Source organism: Ips typographus, linkage group LG6 (genome assembly GCF_016097725.1).
Source record: "Ips typographus isolate SLU linkage group LG6, UJ_Ityp_2.0, whole genome shotgun sequence".
In the NCBI taxonomy this organism is placed as follows: Eukaryota; Metazoa; Arthropoda; class Insecta; order Coleoptera; family Curculionidae; genus Ips; species Ips typographus.
In genome coordinates this window covers 6326526-6349586 of record NC_138427.1, presented here as the reverse complement: position 1 = coordinate 6349586, position 23061 = coordinate 6326526, and the positions used below count along the sequence as shown (strand labels likewise).

At 34.4% G+C, this 23061-nt stretch overlaps 3 protein-coding genes across 8 annotated transcripts in view; 1 reads left to right on the top strand and 2 right to left on the bottom strand.

Annotated features, from left to right (window-relative positions):
• lilli (AF4/FMR2 family member lilliputian) overlaps positions 1 to 1736 on the bottom strand; it is a 63953-nt gene extending 62217 nt beyond the window's left edge. The window contains exon 1 of the mRNA XM_081981853.1: positions 1529 to 1736. The gene's annotated coding sequence lies outside the window, so the exon portion shown is untranslated. The remainder of the gene's footprint in view (positions 1 to 1528) is intronic.
• A 2977-nt stretch (positions 1737 to 4713) lies between these two features.
• On the bottom strand, positions 4714 to 22955 carry LOC145731153 (uncharacterized). The gene is made up of 12 exons (XM_081982792.1): positions 22817 to 22955; positions 22717 to 22759; positions 22386 to 22462; positions 22206 to 22329; positions 22075 to 22146; positions 21815 to 22018; positions 21607 to 21759; positions 6412 to 6549; positions 6222 to 6352; positions 5975 to 6165; positions 5763 to 5917; positions 4714 to 5188 (listed from the first exon to the last, which is right to left on the bottom strand). The coding sequence occupies exons 1-12, from the start codon at positions 22849 to 22851 to the stop codon at positions 5012 to 5014; spliced, it is 1500 nt and encodes a 499-aa protein (XP_081838918.1). The 5' UTR covers positions 22852 to 22955; the 3' UTR covers positions 4714 to 5011.
• LOC145731150 (uncharacterized) lies at positions 7794 to 18999 on the top strand. Of its 6 annotated transcripts, none has more exons than XM_081982788.1 (10): positions 7794 to 8029; positions 12590 to 12962; positions 13018 to 13250; positions 13306 to 13898; positions 13960 to 14199; positions 15020 to 15179; positions 16536 to 16768; positions 16825 to 16969; positions 17020 to 17160; positions 17612 to 18999. In XM_081982788.1, the coding sequence occupies exons 2-10, from the start codon at positions 12659 to 12661 to the stop codon at positions 18305 to 18307; spliced, it is 2745 nt and encodes a 914-aa protein (XP_081838914.1). In that variant the 5' UTR covers positions 7794 to 8029; positions 12590 to 12658; the 3' UTR covers positions 18308 to 18999. The 6 variants fall into 6 exon arrangements, with proteins under 6 accessions (XP_081838914.1, XP_081838911.1, XP_081838915.1 ...); XM_081982785.1 differs by having other exon boundaries at positions 16527 to 16768; XM_081982789.1 differs by having other exon boundaries at positions 7795 to 8029; positions 16527 to 16768; positions 17633 to 18999.
• Positions 22956 to 23061: the final 106 nt, after the last annotated feature.

The window sequence follows — 23061 nt, the reverse complement described above, 5'->3', positions numbered from 1 at the left end:
GATCTCCTTACAACCAAAAGGTTGTTCCGAAAAGGGACTATTTTTGATTTACAGGCAAGGCTGATGTATTGTACACATTTGTAAACAAAATTTCTGGAATTGAGCGATCCTAATATGCTAATTGGACGAGTGTGCTGAATAGAAGAGCACGTGAGAATTCCTCATCTACAGTAAGTGCGTTTAACAAGTAGAAAAATTCAAAATTGTCTGGAAAATACGAGAGTTTGATAAAGGACCTGTCAAAAGGTTTCGTAAGGCACAGTAATAACCAATTGAAGGCATAAAGCAAGGGAAGATCAAAGCGAAGAAATCACAGGGACTTAAACGTTTTATTGTGTGTGGAAGAGAGTGAAAGGTCGATTAGCACAATAAGATACCACCGGAATAGTCACATAACACCATTACGGATTTGAAAACGACACACGTTCTTTTGGTATCAAGACCTAAAAGATTGGGGTGAAATAACCCAAAAGCAATAAGATTTACGCCAATCTAAACGAGATAAAAAAATTATGTGCCGAATGCAATCAAATTTCAATGTATTAACTAAAATAAGAAAATAATTTTAACGTCGTCTAGCAGAGCCAATGGAGGAATTTGGACATCTTAATGTCTTAAATTTCACCATCAACTGTTAGACTGGCTCCATAAATATAGTTGCTTTCTTTACAGAAGAACTAAATTAATTAATTCATCACAACAATTAAAATTTTATGAAAAAATATATATGAAGACATCCTGCAGATCAACTTTTTTCTTCAAAACCAGACAGATATTTCAAAAAAATGATGAGGAGATGTTAAAAACAATCTTCAGTGCCGATATAAAATATTACATAATAAAGAAAATTATTAGCATAATTACAGTATCACAAGAGACAAAATCAAATACTCTCTATTTTCTTCTGGACTTAATTAAGTTCAAGTTTTTACAGTGTGGGAAGTTTTTTTATTAATTTAAAGTTATTACAAATATTTAGCTGACATTTGACGTTTTAAACCCCGAGGCATTTTGCTCGCATGTTAAAAATATACTATAGTTTAGGCTTGAAGTAGGTGATTTCTAGAACGTCTTGTCTTCGTCTCTATGGCGTATTAATCTCCCAAACTGTTTCGTAATGAATAATCGACTTTTTTCTTACGTATACCAATTTCCTGGTCAATTTAGGTACCGTCAGTGCATTTTATTAATACAATTTTGGTGGATGCCAAGTAACTTTAAACTTACTATAGAAAGGCAGTGATGTTTGGATACCACCTTTACAGTTCAATATTTTGTGATATACACAAGAAATAATTTGAAACTGCAATACCTGGTACCTAAAAAGCGAGGCGTTTATGAATCTATACTTGCACAAACGTTTTGTAACACTTTGAAAAGTTCTAACGACAAACAAAAAACCACTGAAATACAAATTTTTCTTTAAATTGGGATTGAAACGATAAGATGATGCAATGTTGTCATTGTATTAACATTTTTAGTGTGCGTTCCGTTTCATACATCTAACAAAGCATTTTCCTCCTATTACCGAAAGTGAGTTACTTAATCCAATCGTAACATCCGATTCACGACACACAGAGACGATCTGCGCCGACGCAGTAACGCGTACTCACTCGCATTAAGTAGCAAATGCACGGCACTAGCACCAGGATGAGGAAAAACGTACCCTCGCCTAGACTGACATGGATGAAAATCGCGTCCGGATTTTTCGATAATTGATTATCGTCTACGCGGCAACTCGAACTCCAGGCCCGTATCGTGTCCTTGGCGCGGCCCCACAAACACTAAGTGACGGGCCCGATTTCTTATTGAAGCCGAAGAATTCGCGCTCTTGATGGCCGTTCTTGGATTTCCTTTCGCTTTTCGACTCATTGCTCGCCCCGATACCAGTCGAAGAGATTTATAGAAAGAAATTATAGAATCGCAATCGAATTACCGTCCGCGGTTATTCAATTTTATCACTTCGGTTGCAGTTTCGTTATACTTTTGGGGTTCAACTAAAACCTTTTCGAAACGATTTGATACTGTAGTACGTTTGAGGCCTTGCGGTTTGAACTGTGTAAAGATATCAAACGGTTTTCTAGTTAACGTTTAAGCTACAGGGTGACATTAGTAGTTAAAGTTTTTATCTATAGGGATAGTAGATAAACAACACATTATTGTTAAATATGTAAATTATTAACGACTGCACATTCGCTATTAGCACACTTATGTCAAGAGCACCCTTTTATATAGGATGTCCCATAAACATGAGTGTCAGTAGTTGAAAAAAAAGGAGAAAATCATTGTGAACAAATTCTCTCGATAAAGAGGAAAAGTAAGTGACATGCGTCAGTACGCAGGATATAATGTCATTCAACAGTTGTCATTATAACCACTTTATCAGTCTGATTGACCCCGTTACAAGCTGACACATTTTTCAGTTTTTTAAATTTGTCAAGAACAATGCTTTGTAAATTTCCATACCTGTATGATAGGGAAAAGGAATAAAAATATGACGTGATAACGGAATAAAATTGCATTGTTGCCGTATCGTGAAGGAAAAACAAAAAGGTAAATAATTTAAATGTGACTTACTTGTTTCATGCATCGACTAAATTATTGGACTGGATTTGGGTCAAAATGGAACTACTGATCTTGATACACTGGAACTTTTATTCGCTTAAAGCTTAGAAAAGCAGTCCGACAAGATGTTCGTGACTTTTCCGACCATTAAGAATCTAAACAGAATACAGAGTATCAACCAAAAAAGCATCACACTATCAACTAAATAACCATTAATGCAATCGCAAATAGCGCCCATCCACGATTATCAGCCAGTAATATACAAGCGACCAAAAAACAAAAAAACAGCCAGTTTATTATGACTATTGGTAAATTTCAAAATAATAGTTAGAATATGTAAACTTTTGTCTTTAGGGGAGACAAAAAAATTAAAATATTAGTAACCTCCAAACTCTATTCCCTTAGAGGGAGTAAATACACTGTTGCTACACGTTTAATGGTATAGTTATAAATTGACAAATGAATTAAAGTTGTGTTATTTGATTATACACAACAGCTCCTATGCTATTGCTATAATTGGTTCAAACACTTGTTTCAAGAGAATCAACTCGAATAACTCAATCGCACTCAAACAAGGTTAATTAAAAGTGTCTTTGGAGAATGACACATTCAAATCGATCAATGAACACTCTAAAGTTCCTAAATCAGTTGGATTGTCGCGCACAAACTGACAAGGAGTTAAAAATGCATTCATTTACAGGATTTAATTTAAAGAGCATTAATGATAAGTGTTTGGAATTTTCTGATAATTAGCGGTTAGAATAATTGAGACCTCAAATTTGATTTTTAAAATCGTCATTTATGTTAAATCAACGTATGTGTTGTTCTTTGACAGATGAATTCTCCCATTGAATGACACAAATGAATTTCAGTAAGTCACCATCTTGGACTGGCTTAACAAAATATGTAACTTGAAATTTGACAAAAAGAATCTGAATACTCGAATGTAAGTTCAGATTTAAAATTTCGAAATTGATGTCTTACACCCTTTAAAGGATTGAAATTGCTTTACTATTTTCTTCTCATATAGTGACTAATCAAAGAGAGAGTGAACATTACTGCATTATAATAGCATTTTAAAAGAAAAAACCGAATCCGTTTTTATCATCCTTAGCAGAGCATATTTCTAAGAAAATGAGCGACGTCTGATAAAACAGTATTTTTACAGTCACTGCATGCGTCAAATTGGAATGAGACGAATGAGTTGCAAGGTAAATATTATCGAAAACAAAAAAGCAACTTTAGGAGACCAAATATGCCTTAATTGAAAGTATACTAGTTTCTCCTGGTTGCCACAAATTCGTATAGAAAATAAAAGTATGCAAATTTGGTAAACGGTAAAAAATGCGGAACATCTACGTATTAACATTTAAAATCTCTAATGCCTGTTTCCCTGACACTTTCAAGTCGATTCTAAGTACAACTTAAGCTAAGTTGAGGCTTGAATGTGACAGATCAGATACAAAATAACACAGAATAAACTTACCTAAGCTGTCTTTAAACTCAACTTAGCCAATGTTGGGAAAACGTACATAAGGGCCGATCGCACCGACGTGTGTAGGCCACTCTAGGTTAAGCTTTAATATGTCTGTGACATTTTGTACATGATCTGTCACAGTCAAATTACAATTAGGGGAATCTTAGGGCCCTTAATTAGAATACGTCAGTGCAATCCGCCATTATTAAATTAAGATCTCAACGCCACGGTGTCTAGGTAACTTCCATGTGAACAGTCTAGCACTAACTTTTAATACACAGTTTCTAACCGAAGCTTTTAATCTGTTGATATTAATACAATTATTGCCATTAATATTATAGTTCCCTGTCGTTATTTATAGCAATTTTAGCGGTTTGGCCGCACTAGCGGCATTATATTTGAAATATGACAGTTTGTTTCCTCACATCAAACATTATATTATACTTTGTTACACACTCATTTTAGTGTTCATTACATATTTTGGTGTTGTATTTAGTAAAATGAGTGTACTGTTATTTTGTTATTTATTTTCAAGAAGTTTTGCTTAATTATTATGTATTCTTACTAATTATTATTATAAGGCATAAGGATCAAAGTATTTGGGAAAATTTTATGGAATTAAGGCTATTTTTGCCAAAAAGGAAATGGAAGTTCGAACTACAAAAAAAACATTTCCTACAGAGAACTATATTTATATTTAAATCATGATCTTTTTTTCTAGTTACAAAATGTATCCTTAGTCAAGATTTCAAAGAAAATAAAAAAGTTGCACATAAAATTGTTATAAGAACATTTTACTAAGAATTATTTTATCCAAAACTGGAGTTATAAAATAAATTTAATCACTTCTTTACGTATATTAGAAGTGTGTATAATAACGTCTAAAATAGATTTAAAGGTATAAAAAACCATCAAATAATCATAAAAATAAGTCAAAATAAAAGAACACTCGTTGAAAAAAATTTAGAATTAATACCTAGCTTTCATGTAGATGCATGAACAGTCGTCGTCGTCGTAACCGAGTTTTCGCGAATATTTGTATACCTCATTAGCGGCTGAACCCATCATTAGGGGTTGCATCAAATCGTCGGACAGTCCCAGCGCCAGTTTAATGTCCTTTTGCATATTTTTGATGGACTGTTCAACCTGAAATTTACATAATGCAATTCTATTAAATGGCAAACGAATTGTTGTTTAAGTTCGGCTGTACTGTAGTGGCTTAAGCCGGACTTTGCTCAATTTAACTAATTTGAGGTACATCATAGATAAAAGCTTAATTTAGGAAAACCGGGAGTTTTAAAAAACGTGGAAGTCGGTATTATTTTACCCATTACTGTTATTAACACTAGTGGAAGCCTACATAACCTATTTGGTCAAAAAGGCAATAAACAGCAGCTTACTCTAGTAAGGTTTAATAGCAAGTGCTCTATCAAATTAACTCCAAATAACCTTTATTTGATTAGTATTTAGTACTTGCTATTAAGGTATGCACTTTAGTTCAGTTTAGTTTTTTTGGGTTTGACTTGACAAAGTCATTCAAAACTTAATCATATCGGAGGTCAGACGATACGGAAATTTAGTTTTTCGTTTCAACGCAATTTTATATTGTAACATTTTTCAACTCAGTTTTTTTCTGTTTACCATGGTATAACACATATTAAGACTGAGTTTCGGATACATAATTACAAAAATAGTATAAATAAAAAAAGGTTAAACTTACTTCTTTAAAGTCTTTGTTGATAATCTTAGTGGCCTTCTTGCATAGATAAGGCGACGCCATATTAGTCATATTGAAAATATTAATTATGTCTTTGCCAGAGATGCCGCAACGATCGGCCAACACCAGTCCTTCGGCCAAACCAACAAGAGAAATACCTAAACGCCAACCAACCAGATAATGCCAAACCATATAAGTCTCTTTCAAAAAGTTACCTTGCATCAGCTGCATAATCAGGTACACTTTGCAAGCCGTGCCTACCTCACCAAAAAATAGAGACGACTTTCCCATGGCCTGAAAACAGCTCTGGCAGTCTACGAACAAACTGTTATCACCAGCTGTCAAAATCACCAGGGAACCATTGGCGGCCTCTTCGCGGCTACCTTGAAGTTGCGCCTCCAAATACCTTAAAATTTTTCATATTTAGAGCTTGTAAAAGTGTGTCTTTTATAAAAAAAATACCTTCCTCCTTTAGCCTGGATACCCTCACTAATCTTAATGGAAGTTTGAGGATCGATACCAGTCAATTCGACAAAGCCTTTGCCGTCCAGGGTCTCATTGCCATGGATAACGCCACAGTTTTCAAAAACATTCTAGAATTGCATAGATTTTAAATGCGTTTAGATCAACAAATACTAAATCAAATAATTACTTTTTTTGCCGCCTCGGGATCAGAAGAGCAGTTAAAAACTATATCTGATTCTTTCATCACGTCGCACGGTGCCAGACACACATTTACCTTGCCCCGGGTTTCTTCCGATGCGTCTGCTTTTTCCTTCACTTTGTCACACTGAAAAAATAAAATTATTGTATAGAAGCTATCCAAACGAATAGAAGTTAATATGGTTAATGATAAAACTAGGAAAATAATTCAAAAATTCATTAAAAGCTGAATCAATAAAAATGTAAATTTTCTTTTTTGTGTATCAGTATAAATAGCAAATATGACCAAGCCAAATTACGGTATAACTAGTTTTTTCCTTTAAGAACGATTTAAAAAATTCGTATTAATTTGATTTTTTTAATACGTTTTTTATTAACTATATAGCAAACAATTAACTAATAATGTTTGTTTAAGGTTATATTTATTGGGACGTTTGCAGAAGAACGTTAAATCTACACATGCCCAAAGAATATGTTTCTTAATTCGTAAAAAGTTAAAAGTTGGGAACTTTCAAGGATAATGGAAGTTGTTTGCAGTAACATTTAAATCTAAGAATTAAGGATTCAGAACTTGTGAAAACAGAGCTCACTGTTCAATAATACGGTTTTAACGCCTTAAGAAATAAGAATTAACAGAATAAAAAACTGAGAACAAAGAAGTTACATTGAAGATTATCTCGGCATACATGTAACATTCTCATCAAATACGTTATTTCCGGTGAGCAGAATCGTAAATTTATTTGTAAACACTTATTATACCACATTTTATTTTATTGTTTGAGAATATTAGGGCCGCATTTGTTTTGACGCTTTATAGAGCAAGCAGAGCGAATTTGACGTCACGATGACGTAATTTGACAGTACGTTCAATTACGGTTTTGTTAAATTACGTCACAGTGACGTCAATTAGTTTTTTGTCTCAAAATCTGCAGTTACATCCAATAAAAATACATTTTAGAAGAATATTTATCAATAAACCAAATATTTAAAAAAATCCTTTTAGAAGGTAAATTTAATATGTCTGTCTAAAAGAAAAATAAATAGACATTGTATGAATGGTTATCCAAACATAAGGGGATACTGAAAAAGCAAAAGTGCCATTTTTAGCACATTATCATCAAACATTTCAATAAAAAGTTCCTGATTGTACAATAAAGAACAAAAATGCGCTTAATCCACATGCAATGTTGTCGTATTTATCATTTATTTGAATCAACAACAGGGAATAAATAACAACTAGTAATTAGTATAAAAGTAAAATATATGGCAACATGGTTGGTTATAGTGGGTCGATGGAAGCAGACCTCGTCCGGTGCTGCTGCGCACGGGCAAGCGGAGAACGGGAGAAACACACAAAACAACTGAAGGGACTGAACACCGAACAGCTGTGCAGTTCGAAAACGACGTGGTCGAGAAGGCTGTGCAAGTGAGTGCCGTCGTTAAAAAAATTTCGATTTCTACTGCACGTTTCCACCATTTTGCCATTTCTCGGAGTGTTTTCATTGACGTGAAGATAGTTTAATTGTATCATTGATTTGAAAAGACAACAATGGAGTGGAAATAGTGATTCGGTAATAAGTCGGCAGAGAGAGGACGATCTGGTTTAGGTTAGTGATCTTTCTCTCTGATTCTCTTTACCTTAAAGAGACGCGAAGGAGACTTTTTACCAGGTTACTTACTAGTTTACCATGGATTTACTAACGACCTCGCCTTTTAAAGTGATATACAAATAAAAGGCAGGGTTGCTCAATAAAAAGTGAAACTTCATAACTTGCTTCGGTTTTATGTAATACCAATAAAACCATATTAACTACTAACTAATAAACAATAGGAAAATTTGCACTTCTTCAACTTGTTTACTGTTCTGTTAAAACCTTTGGAGTTCAATTTCCAGGTCACAATGCCTGATTAACTGGATATTTACTTAAGCTTTATCAACTTAACAGCTAAATTAAATAAAAACATTTGATGTTTTGACAAAAAAGTAAAACGTACAGTAATCATTTCATGGCCAATTTGGGTGCAATGGTCCACTCTACGCAAAAACTGTTGTATAAACATACAGTTATAAAAAAATAATTAAGACCTATTAAATAGCAATTTTATTTTATAAAAAAATGTTGACTTCATTTTATTAAATGAAATTATCTCTTGAAATTTACACTACAAAGCTGTGATTTAATATCATCACAAAAATACTATATTTTTTACAATAACCTGAACTAAGTTATATTCACTCCTTAATAGTAGGATGTGTTAAAACCTACAGTCATCAACATTTCTTTAACTGTCCCACATAAAAACAGAAAGTGAATGAATCACTTCTTGTTTTATTGTTTCTATGGAATACCATTGCACTTACAGAATGTCAATTGTTTATACAGATTGCTGTGAACATTTACATTGTTGCAAACCCACAAAAATTAAACTTGTGAGAATTTTAAGTTGGTAATGTTCAGATGCTGTTAAATGTTTTACAGTTACCCTGGCCTATGTTGTCAAAGCATTAGTTATGTTTTATAATATTTTGATTTATTACATTACACATTAACCACAGTTCAACAAAACTAACCAATCAACCTATTTAATTCAAAGTCAACAACTGAAATCAAAGTAATCTGGGATTACCAAACAATGGAATAGAAAAGTAAATGTTTTGAATGGGACAAAGTTTACCTCTATTATTTTCTTTTGACCCATATCAGGGGTTATTCTGGAAAAATTATTCACAATTTGACAAAACAACCCTTGTAATTACAACAATAAGCTATGAGTAATACAATCTTCATACTAATCTTTAACACAAATAAGAAAGGAAATTATTAACTTAATATTTCTTAGGAACCTCACTTTTGACTTTATATGTTCGTTATATTGTTCAATTAGTTTTTTAATACTGGATGGACTTCATTCTAACAGAATAAATGTATGACAAAAATTGCAGTAAAATGATGTGATGTAGTTTGGGCATAAAAAGGTAAATGCTTTAGTAGACATTTGGAATGTTACAAATAAGTAACCCTAAGTAAAAAGGTTTATCTCATTATTTTTTATAAATTAAGTAAATAAATTAAAAAACAATGAATGCGGATACATTTTAAAAAAACATACACAGAGCTACCTTTAAAAACTGTCAATCAGAACAATCATTGGTTTAATTTGAATTAAGAATTAAGGTTTTAAAATATACAGAATGATTCAAAAATTCATGTAGGTATCTTTTCTTGGGGTCAAAATATGTCTTTTTCTCTTATAATAAATGCATATTGAGATAAATTAGTTTTAACATTCTGTAACTTGGTAGCAAAGTTGTTAAGTAACAATATGCACATAATTACATTACTTTCATCAAAAACTGAGAGGTACATAAATATTACACTAAAGGTAACAAAATTACAATACTACAACTTGGACCAAATTTGCTGGAAAGTTACAGGAATACAAAAATGTGGTTAAGTCAGTTGTGTTTGTAATTTATGGATACTCTTTAAAAAAGTCAATAATTTAGGATATAACAAAATATTTAAAAAAAATCTGTGTTGCTTTCAAAATTTCCAGGTTTTCAACAACAATTTTTGGCTTGGCTATAATTAATGTTAAACCACTGATATGAATGCTTTTTGTTGATAATAAAAGGTTTACTACTAATTAATCCAGGCCATAATTATGTTTTGTTAGTTACTAGTCGAAAACAGTAAATACTGATAAATGCAGCTGGTAAGTTTAGTTTAGTAATTATTTTTGAAAATATTCATTTAAGAGTTAACCAGACTAGAAGATTTCCTAATATAAATCACAGATTTAACCTAGCACAGCAAGTCAGGTAAAAATTTACTATTTGGGTTAATAGGGACAACACAGACAATCATAAAGCAGGGTTACTTGCCACTGAAGTGTTAAAAGAAACAGATGCCAAACTGCCAAAGCCTAATGAACGTAAATTCCCTTTGTCTCCAACGTTTCCGCTTTGAGTGTATAATGTAATTCAAAAATTTAATGCCCAACAAACTGCTAAATTTGGCAGTAACTCGGTTATGTGATACTTTATATAATTATGTATTCAAATGAAATTAAAATGGTAAACAAGCAGAGGAGTCGTTATCTCCTTTGGCGTCTATTATTTAATTACTTGGAACTATTAATGATGTTTTGGACTGGGTCGAGTATCGGCTTTTCTACATGCATATTTTATGCAAGTTTTACATCAACATTGCCTAGTCGGGACAGTTAGGAGCAAAGAGCATTTCTATTCCGGTTTGGGACTTTCAACGAAAACCGTTTAAGTTTGTCACGGTTTAATGGAAAACAAGAAGAAGTCTAAGCCAAATACAGATGAACCGTCTACCTGGGGCATAATTCTTGGAAGCAACGCTCGTTTACCAGATAAGTGTGTACAGATGTGACGGGTTTAATGACAACAACAATCACTGTCACATTCTGTAAACTGCTGACATAATTCGCGTTAAATTGTTTACTCAGGAAGCAAAAATGTGTACCAGAGAGACTTTTGGAGAAATTTGCAAGTATAAACTCTCAAACTTCTTAAACTCAGACGTAAGTTAGTTTAAATGTTTTAATCTATGTATATCAGTGTTATCAAAATACTTTTTCGATAGGGGAATACTAAAAACATCCAGCAAAAAACTTCCAGAAACTGTAAAGTTCTTAGGAGGGCGCGTGTGTACTATAAACATTTATTTTAGCAAATATAGTTTCAAAACTTTCGCGGAAAACTTGCGGACCGCTGCTTTCTATCTAATTAAAAACTTTAGCAACGAAGCCGCTCAATTAGAACAACAGACGTAAGTTTTCACGTCAGTTACCCAATCGTATAAAGTGTCGCAAATAATAACGAAGCAATTTAGATCAAATCGATTACCGGTGTTGTAAATAACATCTGTTATCAGGCTGGTTTAAATGTGACTATTTAAACAAAGCATTTTGAACCCGGTAAGGTTTGACTCCAGACCTATTATTAGGTACATTAATTATACAATCCATTTGAACTTGGTAGGAATACGAGGAAACATAGCAACTATTAATTATAGCTGACGAAGCTGAAGCTCAATGCATTTTTCAACTAAGCGTAATCTGACCTTTTCCTAGTCTTTCAAACGACCTTTTAGAACGCCGCACCTTAAGGGCCTTATTTCTACAAATAACTTTTATAATGATGTTACTTCATTTTGTCAAATATCCAGTATATTGGACAATAAATGAGGACTTATTTGAAATATTTTTAAAAAGTAACAAAACCAAACAACAACCAAAGCCTCTAAATATAAAATGGCTATGTCAATTCGAAAATTGTATGTAAAAAGATAATTGAAGTGGTTTGTTTCCTAGATAACTATAAATACTTAAACAACAAAAAGAAAAAAGTTTGACTTACAGTCACTAGTTGTTATTAAAATGTGCCTAATATTATAAAAGTCCCCTTAAGTACACCATAAGGCTTTGATATAAGATAACTGATAATGAACTGTGCAATAGTGAATTTATTGCACCTATTTATCATTGTTAATATGACATTCTAGATTTATATTTATTATGTGACTGAGTTACTAAAAGTTACAATTGAAAACCGTTAATAAAACTATATAAGTTCTATTACATCAATTTTGACTGTAAAAAAGTATCAAACTTGTGTAAATACAAATTAGACAGGAGACATGATAAAATATTTTCATTATATTTCTTGTACAATTCAAGTAAATTGTCTTTTTGGTTGTCAATTTAAGTAAATGGTGAAAAGCATAACGTGGGCATTACGCCTGAAAAAGTTATTTTCAGAGAATCTCATTACGTGCAAAATATCTGCGGGGTTTCAGTTCATCTAACCTTGGTTGCTAATGTGTTTTATTTACTAATATCTGTTCGATTGGGTTTCAGGAATCGATTTCGTTGATACAGCCAGTATTCATTGCTCGGTTAAGTTTACCTAAATCTAAATATTGCAATATTCCCCGTTTATTAAGAAATTCATCCAGTTAGTGGTACAAACTGACACCAAAACCTTCACCTTCAAATCGATTACAGTTACCTACAACACATTGCTTAAGCGGTAAATACATTATCAGATTATGCAATTCCTTTAAAAAAAATCTTGTTTTCTATATACAACAACAACACTGACATAAAGTCCAATATATTAAATTTAATTTCAGAACAAGGGATAAAGACAGCTGTCTCTGTCTTTTCTTCGGCTTCATTCTGCAGACGATGATCTTTCGAGAATGGTTACGCTCGGCCGGCTGACATGCGCCGGTGCGGTAGCGTCGTTTAACCGACGCTACCATCCTCTATTATGGGTAGCTCTATTTCTGACAGTGGCTTCGTGTACAGCGCATGCGCGACACGGTGCCACTACGGAGGCGCCTTGGGGTTGTCTCTTCGTCAAACCCACTTTTCTACGCTGCGCAGATCGCCCTGGAGATGGCATCACGTTTGCCAGTGATGTCACTCATTTAGAGCTAAAGAACGTCACTGAAGTCCGACTGGACTTGAAGTTTGTGCGTCACTTGCAATGGACCTGGAGCGGTGAGTTAATCCAGGGCGTGTTTCAATTTAAAAACATTTTAATGGTTTCTGGCAGGTCTGAGACGTTTGAAAAACATCTTAGTCAACCCCGAAGGACTGAAAACTATTGATCTGAGCTATAACGCCATCAACGAAGTGGAAAATCACACGTTCAGCAACTTCTCCAGTTTAGTGCATCTAAATCTGTCCCACAACAGCATCATCGATTTGCCTAGAGCTGTGTTCAAGAACCAGAAACTTAGAACACTTAGTTTGAGCCACAACCAGCTTCAAGCATTGCCCTTCCAGGTAATCTCTTCCATTATCCCTCAAATAAATACTACACGTTCACAACAATTTAAAGGTGTTCGCCATGGAACACATGACCGAGCTGGACCTTAGTCACAACTACTTGGCAACCTTTCTCGACCACTTCTTCAAATTCAACAAATACATCGAAATTCTACTACTGAATAACAATCGTATCGCAAAACTGACTTCAAACTCATTAGCTGACCTCAGCGAACTCAGAAGGCTTGATCTCAGTAAGAACTCATTACGCCACATTGCTCAGGGTCTGTTCGACTCTCTTAACAAGCTAGAATTCTTGGATTTGGCGGATAATCCTTTAACCGATCTGGCCAGCGGGACTTTCAGAGGTTTGCGTAACCTTCTAGAGCTGAACTTAAGTGGAAACCAGTTCACTCAATTAACCTTTGGGTTAGTGCACTTCAGCCCTAGACTACTATCACTCACTATCGACAACACTAGTATCGAGGAAATTCATAACTCGGAGTTACTGGGCGTGCCTCAATTGAAAAATTTATCTCTCAGAAACAACAAGAAACTAAAGGTGGTGGAGAATTTCGTACTAGCCGACACTCCATTATTGAAGCGTTTGGATATAAGCGGAAATGCGCTCACCTTCCTGCCAAAAAGCATTGCCAACTTAACTAGGTACGTTTTGGGATGTTTTTTTTTTTTAGAAATTAAAAAAATAAGGGTTTGTTCTATGCAGATTAAACTACCTCAATATCTCCAACAACTTTTGGGCTTGCGACTGCAGAATGCATTGGTTCGCAGACTGGACTGAGGCCAGGAAAAACGTCACCATGTCCGAGTTGACATGCGGCCCTGATGCTTACCCCAACGACATGTTACTGACTCTACAGCATCTGAACTGCACTAGGCCCCAGATCGTTTATAAAACCCCAACTAGGCTGTATAGGCTAAAGTCTGATGCTTTGCTTGAATGCAGGTAAGTCAACAAAAAAATTTTACGACAGACCGAAAGATTGCGTTTATGTCATCCCTTTCAACACCTCCAAGTTTATTTTTAAACGATTCCAACTTGGCGTAATCAAGTTACGCTCGCCCACGTCCGTTTCCTTCGAGTTTTCATGAGAATTGTAGGGTCAAGGTCCTTTGTTGCGTAAAGGTCGAACGTTTCCGCTTATCGAGAAATTTTGTCAACATTCACTTGAAAACAACTTGAAAGTTTCGACTAGGTTTAAGTAATAATTCATTTTTATTGTTTATCCTTCTGGGGCTAATGTTTTTGGTTATAAGCAACTTTTGGAAAATTATTTGACAGCTTATTACTTTTTTATCGCATGTTAACCACAAATTTAACAGTACCCTTGAAACAGATTGTACCGAAAACCTGAGTGTTAACTGCTTTGAAATATGTTACTTTTCATTTATCGACACCTGCACTGTTACATCACTATTGAGATGCAAATATTTAACAGACCTTAGATAATTCCGATTCAAATTAGCATGTCCTTGATCATAATGACATAAATATTATATTTGGCTGAAATGCAGTTGAAATGTGATTTTTCTGGGCCGCATCTGGATATAAAAATAAACAGTATAAAATATGACTTGGATGCATTAATAGCTCTTTTTTTAGAAGTTGTATTTCTACGTAACAGTATAAAACTGACTGAATACTTTCTAATCCATCCTCATTGCTCCAAGTTAAGATAAGCTCAGAGTTATTTATAAAACCTCTAAAAACGATAACCAAACACAACACAAATTTTGATAATTAAAAAAAAAAATGTGATTTTCAGGTTCTCAGCAAATCCTCCCCCTTCCATAACATGGATTACCCCTAAACGGGAAGTATTCCACTGGAATCCTGACACGGGTATCCCTGACATCTTCAAGAAACACCCCCACGCTCACGACTCGTTTATGACACCTTTAAGAGTGATTCCACCAAGAATCCAGGTAAGATGACCAAGATTGTTGGTAATTTTTTCACATCTATTTAAATAACTGGCCCGTCTGGAATGCCGCCATCACTATTTTGGCAACCGTTTGTTTGTATATAATTTTAATAACCCGAAATTCCTTGCGGATTAATACCGACGCTTCAATGTGTAACCTTCTAGTGTGAGTTTTTTGTGCAAACTTTTAAAAGTCAGGTCGATTAATTAATCCCCACACAAGCTCACCTAAAAAGTTGGAAGTGAATTAGGATATTAACGTTAATGGATCCCAGAGTTGGGTCGTAAATTACAAATAGCGAACGGATAAAGGCAGACGTCAAACGTTAGGTTTAATTACAATTTTCAGTAATTAACAAACACGTAAAACCTCACATATGCGCCGTTATTAAAGGTTGTAAATAACAATTATAATAATTACAGCATCATACATTTTGTTGTCTTTAGCTAATATTTAGTGTGCAAAAGATAAGCTTCTATAAATCATAGATGTATATTTGTTTTAATTGAAAATTTGTTAAACAAATTTTATTGTTAGTTGGAAAAGTATTCAAAACAGCACTGGGGATATAAAACTTTTCACTATTGTTGGCGCTTACGTCATCGTGTGTGCCACCATGTTGAAATTTACTCCAGAATCTTTTTCCTACTTTGTATTTAAAATGTTCACATATTGCCAGATTGACCCTTTTTCCTTTTGGTGCTACATATTTTTCAGATTGTAAATGTTTTTCATATAATGACATTTATGCAAAAAAATTATTATGCCAGTTTCCCTGACACTTTCAAGATGATTTTAAGTATTACTTAAGCTAAGTTGAGGTTTGAATTTGACAGATCAGATGCAAAATAACACAATCTAACTAAACTAAACTTATCTAAGCAGTCCTTAAACTCCACTTAGTCAATGTTGGGGAAACGGGCAATAGACTATAAAAGTTAGCAACCTCGGTACATGTATTTTGTGAATGACAGTGACAGGTTTTTAAACAAATTTAGGATTAATTCGATGTCAGTTATAAGATTGTACGCCTGTTTGTGACCCGCTGCCAAAATGGCGTCATCAACGGGCCCACAATCCTGACGACAAATAAAAGAAGTAACTCAGACGATGACTTAACCACCACTCTAGTTAAACTGGACTTTGCGAGTTGCTCCTATTATAAGTCAAAAAGTGTATATCCTCAAACTTATTTACTTTCACTAATAAGCTTATTAGCATTTTGGTTTCATAAACTCATCTCATCCATACTATTGATTCAAAAATACAATATATTCTCAACACCATCTGGGGGCGTTGTTGTCCAGACCTCCAACCGTAAAAAGTACTGTACGTTCTGACATTTAGTCGATCCAGGTCCTGGACAACGGTACGCTTTGGATCCGTAATGTGACACGCAGCGATTGCGGTCGCTACTACTGTTATGCCAGTAATCCCGTAGCCAATCACACTGAAGATGTGCTGCTGCACATTGACCCAACCGATTGGAATCACATACGGATCATCAGTCTTATCGTCGGCACTCAAAGTGCCGCTGGCTTCCTGGGACTCACTCTCATTATACAGTTTCTGCGTTACATTCTTGATAAGTGAGTACTTTCTAATTGTCTCAATGTACTAGTTTACTGAGGTTCTGTCTTTTCAGATTTGGTATTCTGAACAACTTCTGTAGTTTCTGTAAACGTGACAAAGTTTCACCTAGAGCCAGACAGATCTACGCCATGCTGGACAACATTGAACGTTATAAGTCACAACAGTTGGAGAAATTGCGGGACAACTACACACAACAGGTGATTTGAATACTTTGTGAAGTTTTATCTAAACTTTTCTTACGTTTTAGGTCAGCCGCATTAAAGACAATTGTGCCCAACAGATGGAATGGATCCAGAACAGTTATCAGTCGCAGTCAAAACACCTTAAAGATTTTAGGGATATCGGCAGTCAGCATTTATCCAGCCTAAGAGGACAGTACTGTGATCAAGTATGTACCCTGTCCATACAATTAAACAATTTTCAACAGAGCTTTAATAGCTAAAGTTTCTTAAAAAATAGAGAGAAAAGTTTTTCTTGTTTGTACCAATTTCTTTAAAAGATCTAAGTTATACATTATCACTGCAAACAACATAAATTAACGAAAAAAACCCTATTGAACAAAGTTATGTATAGTAACTTCTACAGTTTAGGAATGATGCAGAGTTGAATGACTTTGTAATATAGTTTGTCTTCATGTAAACAAAATCCATTTTACTAACAATCTACTGGAACTTCTACATTTAACATAATTTAGTAAACTAGAAAACTCTACATGGTATCATAACTTTGATACTAGACATGTCCTATGTTTTATGCAGCAATAGTGTGTTTCAATCTAACTGCCTTAAAGGCGGCAAACAAAAAATACCTATCTCTCTCAGTCTCTTAACCCAGCTAAGACTGGTGGTTATCTGTTTCAGGTGCGTAAAGTACGGGATTACTCAACAACGCAACTGAATTGGGTGAGAGAAAACTATGTGTTCCAACGTAATAAGATCCGGAAATTTAGCGCGCACAAAGTGCTCCAGCTACGGGAAACCTACAAATACCAGCAGCAGACTTTGAACAAGGTTTTAGAAAACTTGCCCAGTTTATACTTTGAGAATTGCCGAGCAGGAAACTGCGGGCGGGCAGAAAGTCTCGTTTTTGATCCCACCGACTTGGAAAGCGTGGACTTTTATATTAAATCCAAGATCGAAAAGCTGAGCAATTTGGATGAAGAGGTAGACGAGGGGGAGGATTTGACGCAAAGCAAACTGTCGCTCTATTACACGCCCACTGAACGGTCGATCGGATCAAAAGTGATGTCTCCGATGGACGAAGACGTTTTGGCGGGAGTGCATATCAATTACATCGAAAACCGGCCGGTTATGCCTATTTTGCATGGACCATCGACCTCCAAAGACGCTTACGTCAATCCGGAAAGTCCGTGTAAAAGCGGAGGTGATTTAGTGACAGTTAGTGTAGTGGTGGTTGAGCAAGACGTGATCTCAGGAGCAGCGGATTTGCATAGTTTACCGGGCAAAAGTGGACTGGAAGCTAAAAGTGGACCAGGAGGGGACAACAACCTGACCAACCACGAAACTTCTTTGTAAGTCAAATCTCTAACCAGGGTAACATTTTTTTGTGCGCGGGCAATAAAGGAACTTCCTTACTGGATGCGCAAAATCTGCGATAGTGCAAGTTTTTCCCTTTTAGGTGTTATGTTTTATCAAGCAGCTTAATTATTAAAGTGTATTCTTGACTGGTACCGCTGCTTGTAGCATTTTAAACAAATTCCTTTTTCACTTAAAACTTTACAAACAAGGCTTAAAAGACTGATAATAAAATAATTAAATGACTCCTAAATTTCCTCTCATAACACGCAAAGCTAAATTCAACTTTTTAAATCAATTCAGGCCATTCACTTTCTCTAGTGATTAGTCAAGCACTAAATTGTAGGCAAAATTGGAGTATAGTCTCTTAACTGTGTTACTACTAGTTTTAGCCCTTAAATCTTCCCAAAAATGTCCCAGTGTGATATTACTAATCTTTTCAATTTTAATCACATGAAATCTATATTATCAATTTTATGGGATAATTGTAATTCTATACTACCAAATTAAGAATTCGGATCTAATATTGTTGTTTCAAATGTCTATTTTTGTGACGAATGAAAGCTGTACTATAAATACTATCGTCTGTTATTACCGTACTTGTCTAATTAAGGGTGGTTTTTCTGATTCTTGTCACTTGCAGTGACCGAAATTAATGATAGTTACTATAAATAAAAGGGTGATAATTACAAGACTTTTATTTTTGCCATACCAGTAAACATTCATTTTTTAGGTACTGTTGAACAGTTGCGTCAATGTTTTTTAAACCGGCTGTCAAATGATGTATTTAATGTGACACTTTTGAATATCTTGTTCTGTTTCTAGGAAAAAATTCTTTCTTCCTTAGTTTCCCCACAAAATACACTGTCTCTAACATACTGTATAATGTAACAACCCCAGTCTAAATTGACAAGTGAAGTAAATAGGCATTAGCTGGTCATTTTACACAATAATTAGTTTTGGTTCATTCATCAAACTGTCAATCTTGTGTCTACTTTGATTCCATTTTTCAAGCTGTATGATAGGAAAAAGTTATATCATAAACCTTGTCATAACATATTTATTACTGTAAATACCTAAGAATGTATACAGTAAGCAAACAATAATTCATTTATCACATTTATTGGCTGAACTTGCTGATGCATTGATTGCAATTCTACAGTCATTTATGCACAATAAAAAATAACAACAGTATGGAACATTCTCACACTATTGCGCCATTGTACTGTGGTATCATTGCAATCAGAAAAGTAAACACTAAAACTATTAGTTTAATAAGCTTTTTTCAACACATTAAATTGATAATTTTAACAATACAGCCGAACACGTTGTAAAAAAAATATGAGTTCCAGTTTCAACAATTGAAATGTACTTTTTTGTGACCAAACCACCCTAGAATTTTCACGTTTTAGCATTTGAAACTTGAATAATGACTTGAAAAGTAGATAATTTGAGGAAATTTACATTCTAGATATGAAAATTGACTAAATAGAGAATTTTCACATTTTTTTGTTTCCAGTTGAAGATTTGTTTTGAAAACTGGCATTTTTCATGTTTTAATATTTAAAACTTGAAATATGACTTGAAAAGTTGATATGAAATTTACATTTCAGACATGATGATTGATGAAATTTACATTTCAGATATAAAATTGACTTGAAAACTTGAAAAACAAGGCATTATTCATGTTTTGACATTTGAAACTTCAGAGATGTCTTGAAAGTAGATAATTTGATAAAATTTACATTTTAGATATGAAAATTTACATAATAATTTGACCAAATAGAGAATTTTCACATTTTCTTGTTTCAAGCTGCAAAACTGACTTGAAAATTTGAACCACAAGGCATTTTTATGTTTTATTTGAAAAGTCCAATTTTACCTTATCCAGACAGTAAATTCGCAGGTAGATTTTTTGACAATTAATTTTACAGAAACAGTGCCATCTTTTTCATTTTTATAAATATTAATATGGGAATATTTGTCTCTTATATTAGAACAAGAAATAATTCTCTTTTGGGTGTGTTTTTTTTTTAAATTTTACAAGTGGCAGTGTGTGATCCATACAAAAATTCAAGCTAGGAAATTTCAAAATTATAAGGAAAATTGCAGTAATGAGATCGTTGCAGTAGTGAGTTTGACATTTTTCGACATTTTGCGATTTCTTTCTGACACTCATTCAACATTTTTAATTTCGATTTTTGACAGGTTCTGTGGATTGTTGCCAGTTTGCCGTTTTTGTTTAAACCGGCTGTCACTGGCAGATGACAGTTTAAAACCTTGCCATTTCTAAACGAAACGACAGATTGTGATGCAGTTTGGACTATCATTGAGCTTAATTACTATACAGGGTGGAAAAGAAACGCGTGCAAAAAAGTGAAATTTTCAAGTAGTCTCCAATTGATCGATAATTTGTTTTCGGTTTGTTTTAACTTAAGGAAGTGTTGTTTAGGTCAATATCTCGGAAAATTTCACTGTTTTGCACGCACTTCTTTCACACCCTGTATAAGGCAGTTGGGGTGCATTAAAGCAAAACTTACATCAGTAAAAAGCCAATGAACCAAGCTCAATGACGTCCAAACCGCATTAAAATCTGTTTCATCCGTTTCAGAATGGCGTAGATTTAAAAATGACCCAAAAACATCACTGCCCTGGTAGACCTGGCGAGCAGTATAATTTTAAAAAACTTGCAATTTATCACATATTATTCGTGTATTTATAATTATGAGTAGTTAACAGTTAATTAAACTGTGCAAATAATAATATTACCTATTATTGTGGTATTTTTGAGCTTGCAGAGGGAATTTAACGTCACGATGACGTATTTTAACACAACAATCAACAATATTTTGATCAACTGTCAAATTACGTCGAATTCGGTCTGCGCGCTCCATGGAGCGACCGCCATCAAAATTGCCATTTTCTATACATAGGAATCCCATGATGAAGAGAGAACTAATGCAAATCAATGCTGGAAACAAAGCTGAAGCATAACTTTGTAAATGACATGTTTCAATGTTCACATTCAGTTAGTCACATGACCACTTTATCAGGACGTCTAATTAAAATCTTGTGACCAACGTCGTTAAATGACGTCACATCCGTTTTAGCACACTTGACACATGTCACTTACAGTTTTGTAAGTTTATCTCCATCTTTGTCTAGAGCTCTCTAATTTTGAAATTTCCATATTTGTATGTTGTTTACAACACACAAACAAAATTGAACATTCTTATTGTTTCTTTTAAACAATTTGCCATGAAATTATGTCAAAATACAATAAAAACAAAATCACTTACCTTTTCATTATCCCGACTCCACAAGTTAAGTTTGTGTCCAGCCTTGATCAGATTAGTGACTATACCGTGCCCCATAATTCCTACACCCAAAAAACCAATGGTATAAGTGGTTGTAGGTGCCACCTTTGAAACTTCACTAAAGTTTATGATATCCTGCAAATTGAGTTCTATAATAAATATTCTTACTTTACATTATAGCTGTACTTACAACTTTATCCATTCCTGGAAGATTAATATCATCCAGTAAAGTACTGGCCTCCTTTTCACTTTCATTCACATAAGCTACTTTATATTGCTTGCTGGCACTGTTGCCATTTTCCTTTCGATCTGAAGGAGCCTTTCTTTTTCCCTTAAGTGTTTTTGAAGTTGGAGATGACGGTTCTCCAGTCTCAATACTAAATTTTCTTGTTGGCTAAAATAATAGTGTGTGAACTAGCATTGTAACAGTTATTAAATAGTTAAAATTACTTGGCGTGCTCTTCTTGATGAGTCACTAGATTGGGATTCAGTCTCTTCATTATCGTTAACATCTTCATTTTTCTACAAATTGATTTAACACATAATTGTTAGTTTCACTCAAACTAAACTGATAAACATACCTTAACATATTCAGATTCTATTTGTTCAATAGCCAATTTGAAATCAGCTCTGTTTGATGCTTCTTCCAATTTTGCTCTGGATTCACTATTGTACTCAATAATGCCAGTGTGTGAGACCCAGCCACTAAAAACAACAGTTTGAAATTTGAGGTGTTTTTTAATGGAAAAGTAAATACATACTATTGCTCATCTGGCTTGGCACCAAAAAAGAACACATACACTTGTCCTTTCTTGGATGTGTCCGGTTGGGGCTCAATCTACAAACCACAACAAGATAATAAGAAAAAGTTTTCCTGTGTAACTGAAAATTTTGAGGTTGGGAATCAAAAAACAAAAGACGCGCGCAAAAAAGAGCTTTCGCACGATTATCCTCGTTGGCACAGAAACGTTAACCGCCCAATACTTGACTGTGATTGGTCCAATCGAGATAGCAATATCAAAATTTGATGCAAATAACAGGATCGGTGCGAAAACACTCTAAACACTGACGTAGACAGGCATTTGTACTTACGCGAGCGGGCCAAACCGAAACCGGGTGGTTCTTAATGCGCGTCCTGAAAATAAACGCCAAATTAAAAATTACACTATCGGAAAACATTTTACAGCCCTACCAAACTAAATCACCAGTTTTAAATCCGCCCTTCATTCTGATAGACCTCTCCCGGCAACTGCTACTCTCAAACTAAAGTTTGTTTTCCATTTGCACATTTGCTTCTCGGGGCTTATGGGTAATTTTAAGTAGAGGTGCGCGGCGGCGCGTCTCTATCAACTGTCAACTTGAAGCTGGGAACTGGGGGAATAGCGCGGTCATATACACAATATAAGTATAAGACGGTCCAACGCACTGTCACAAACA

Coding starts and splice junctions, on each gene's coding strand:
- LOC145731153 (XM_081982792.1), bottom strand. CDS start 22,851: ATGAAGGGCGGATTTAAAACTGGTGATTTAGTTTG. Junction 22,019..22,074: donor CATCAAGAAGAGCACGCCAA/GTAATTTTAACT, acceptor CTATTATTTTAG/CCAACAAGAAAATTTAGTAT. Junction 5,189..5,762: donor TCAACAAAGACTTTAAAGAA/GTAAGTTTAACC, acceptor TGTAAATTTCAG/GTTGAACAGTCCATCAAAAA.
- LOC145731150 (XM_081982785.1), top strand. CDS start 12,659: ATGGTTACGCTCGGCCGGCTGACATGCGCCGGTGCGGTAGCGTCGTTT. Junction 15,180..16,526: donor TGATTCCACCAAGAATCCAG/GTAAGATGACCA, acceptor TCTGACATTTAG/TCGATCCAGGTCCTGGACAA. Junction 17,161..17,611: donor GAGGACAGTACTGTGATCAA/GTATGTACCCTG, acceptor AACCCAGCTAAG/ACTGGTGGTTATCTGTTTCA.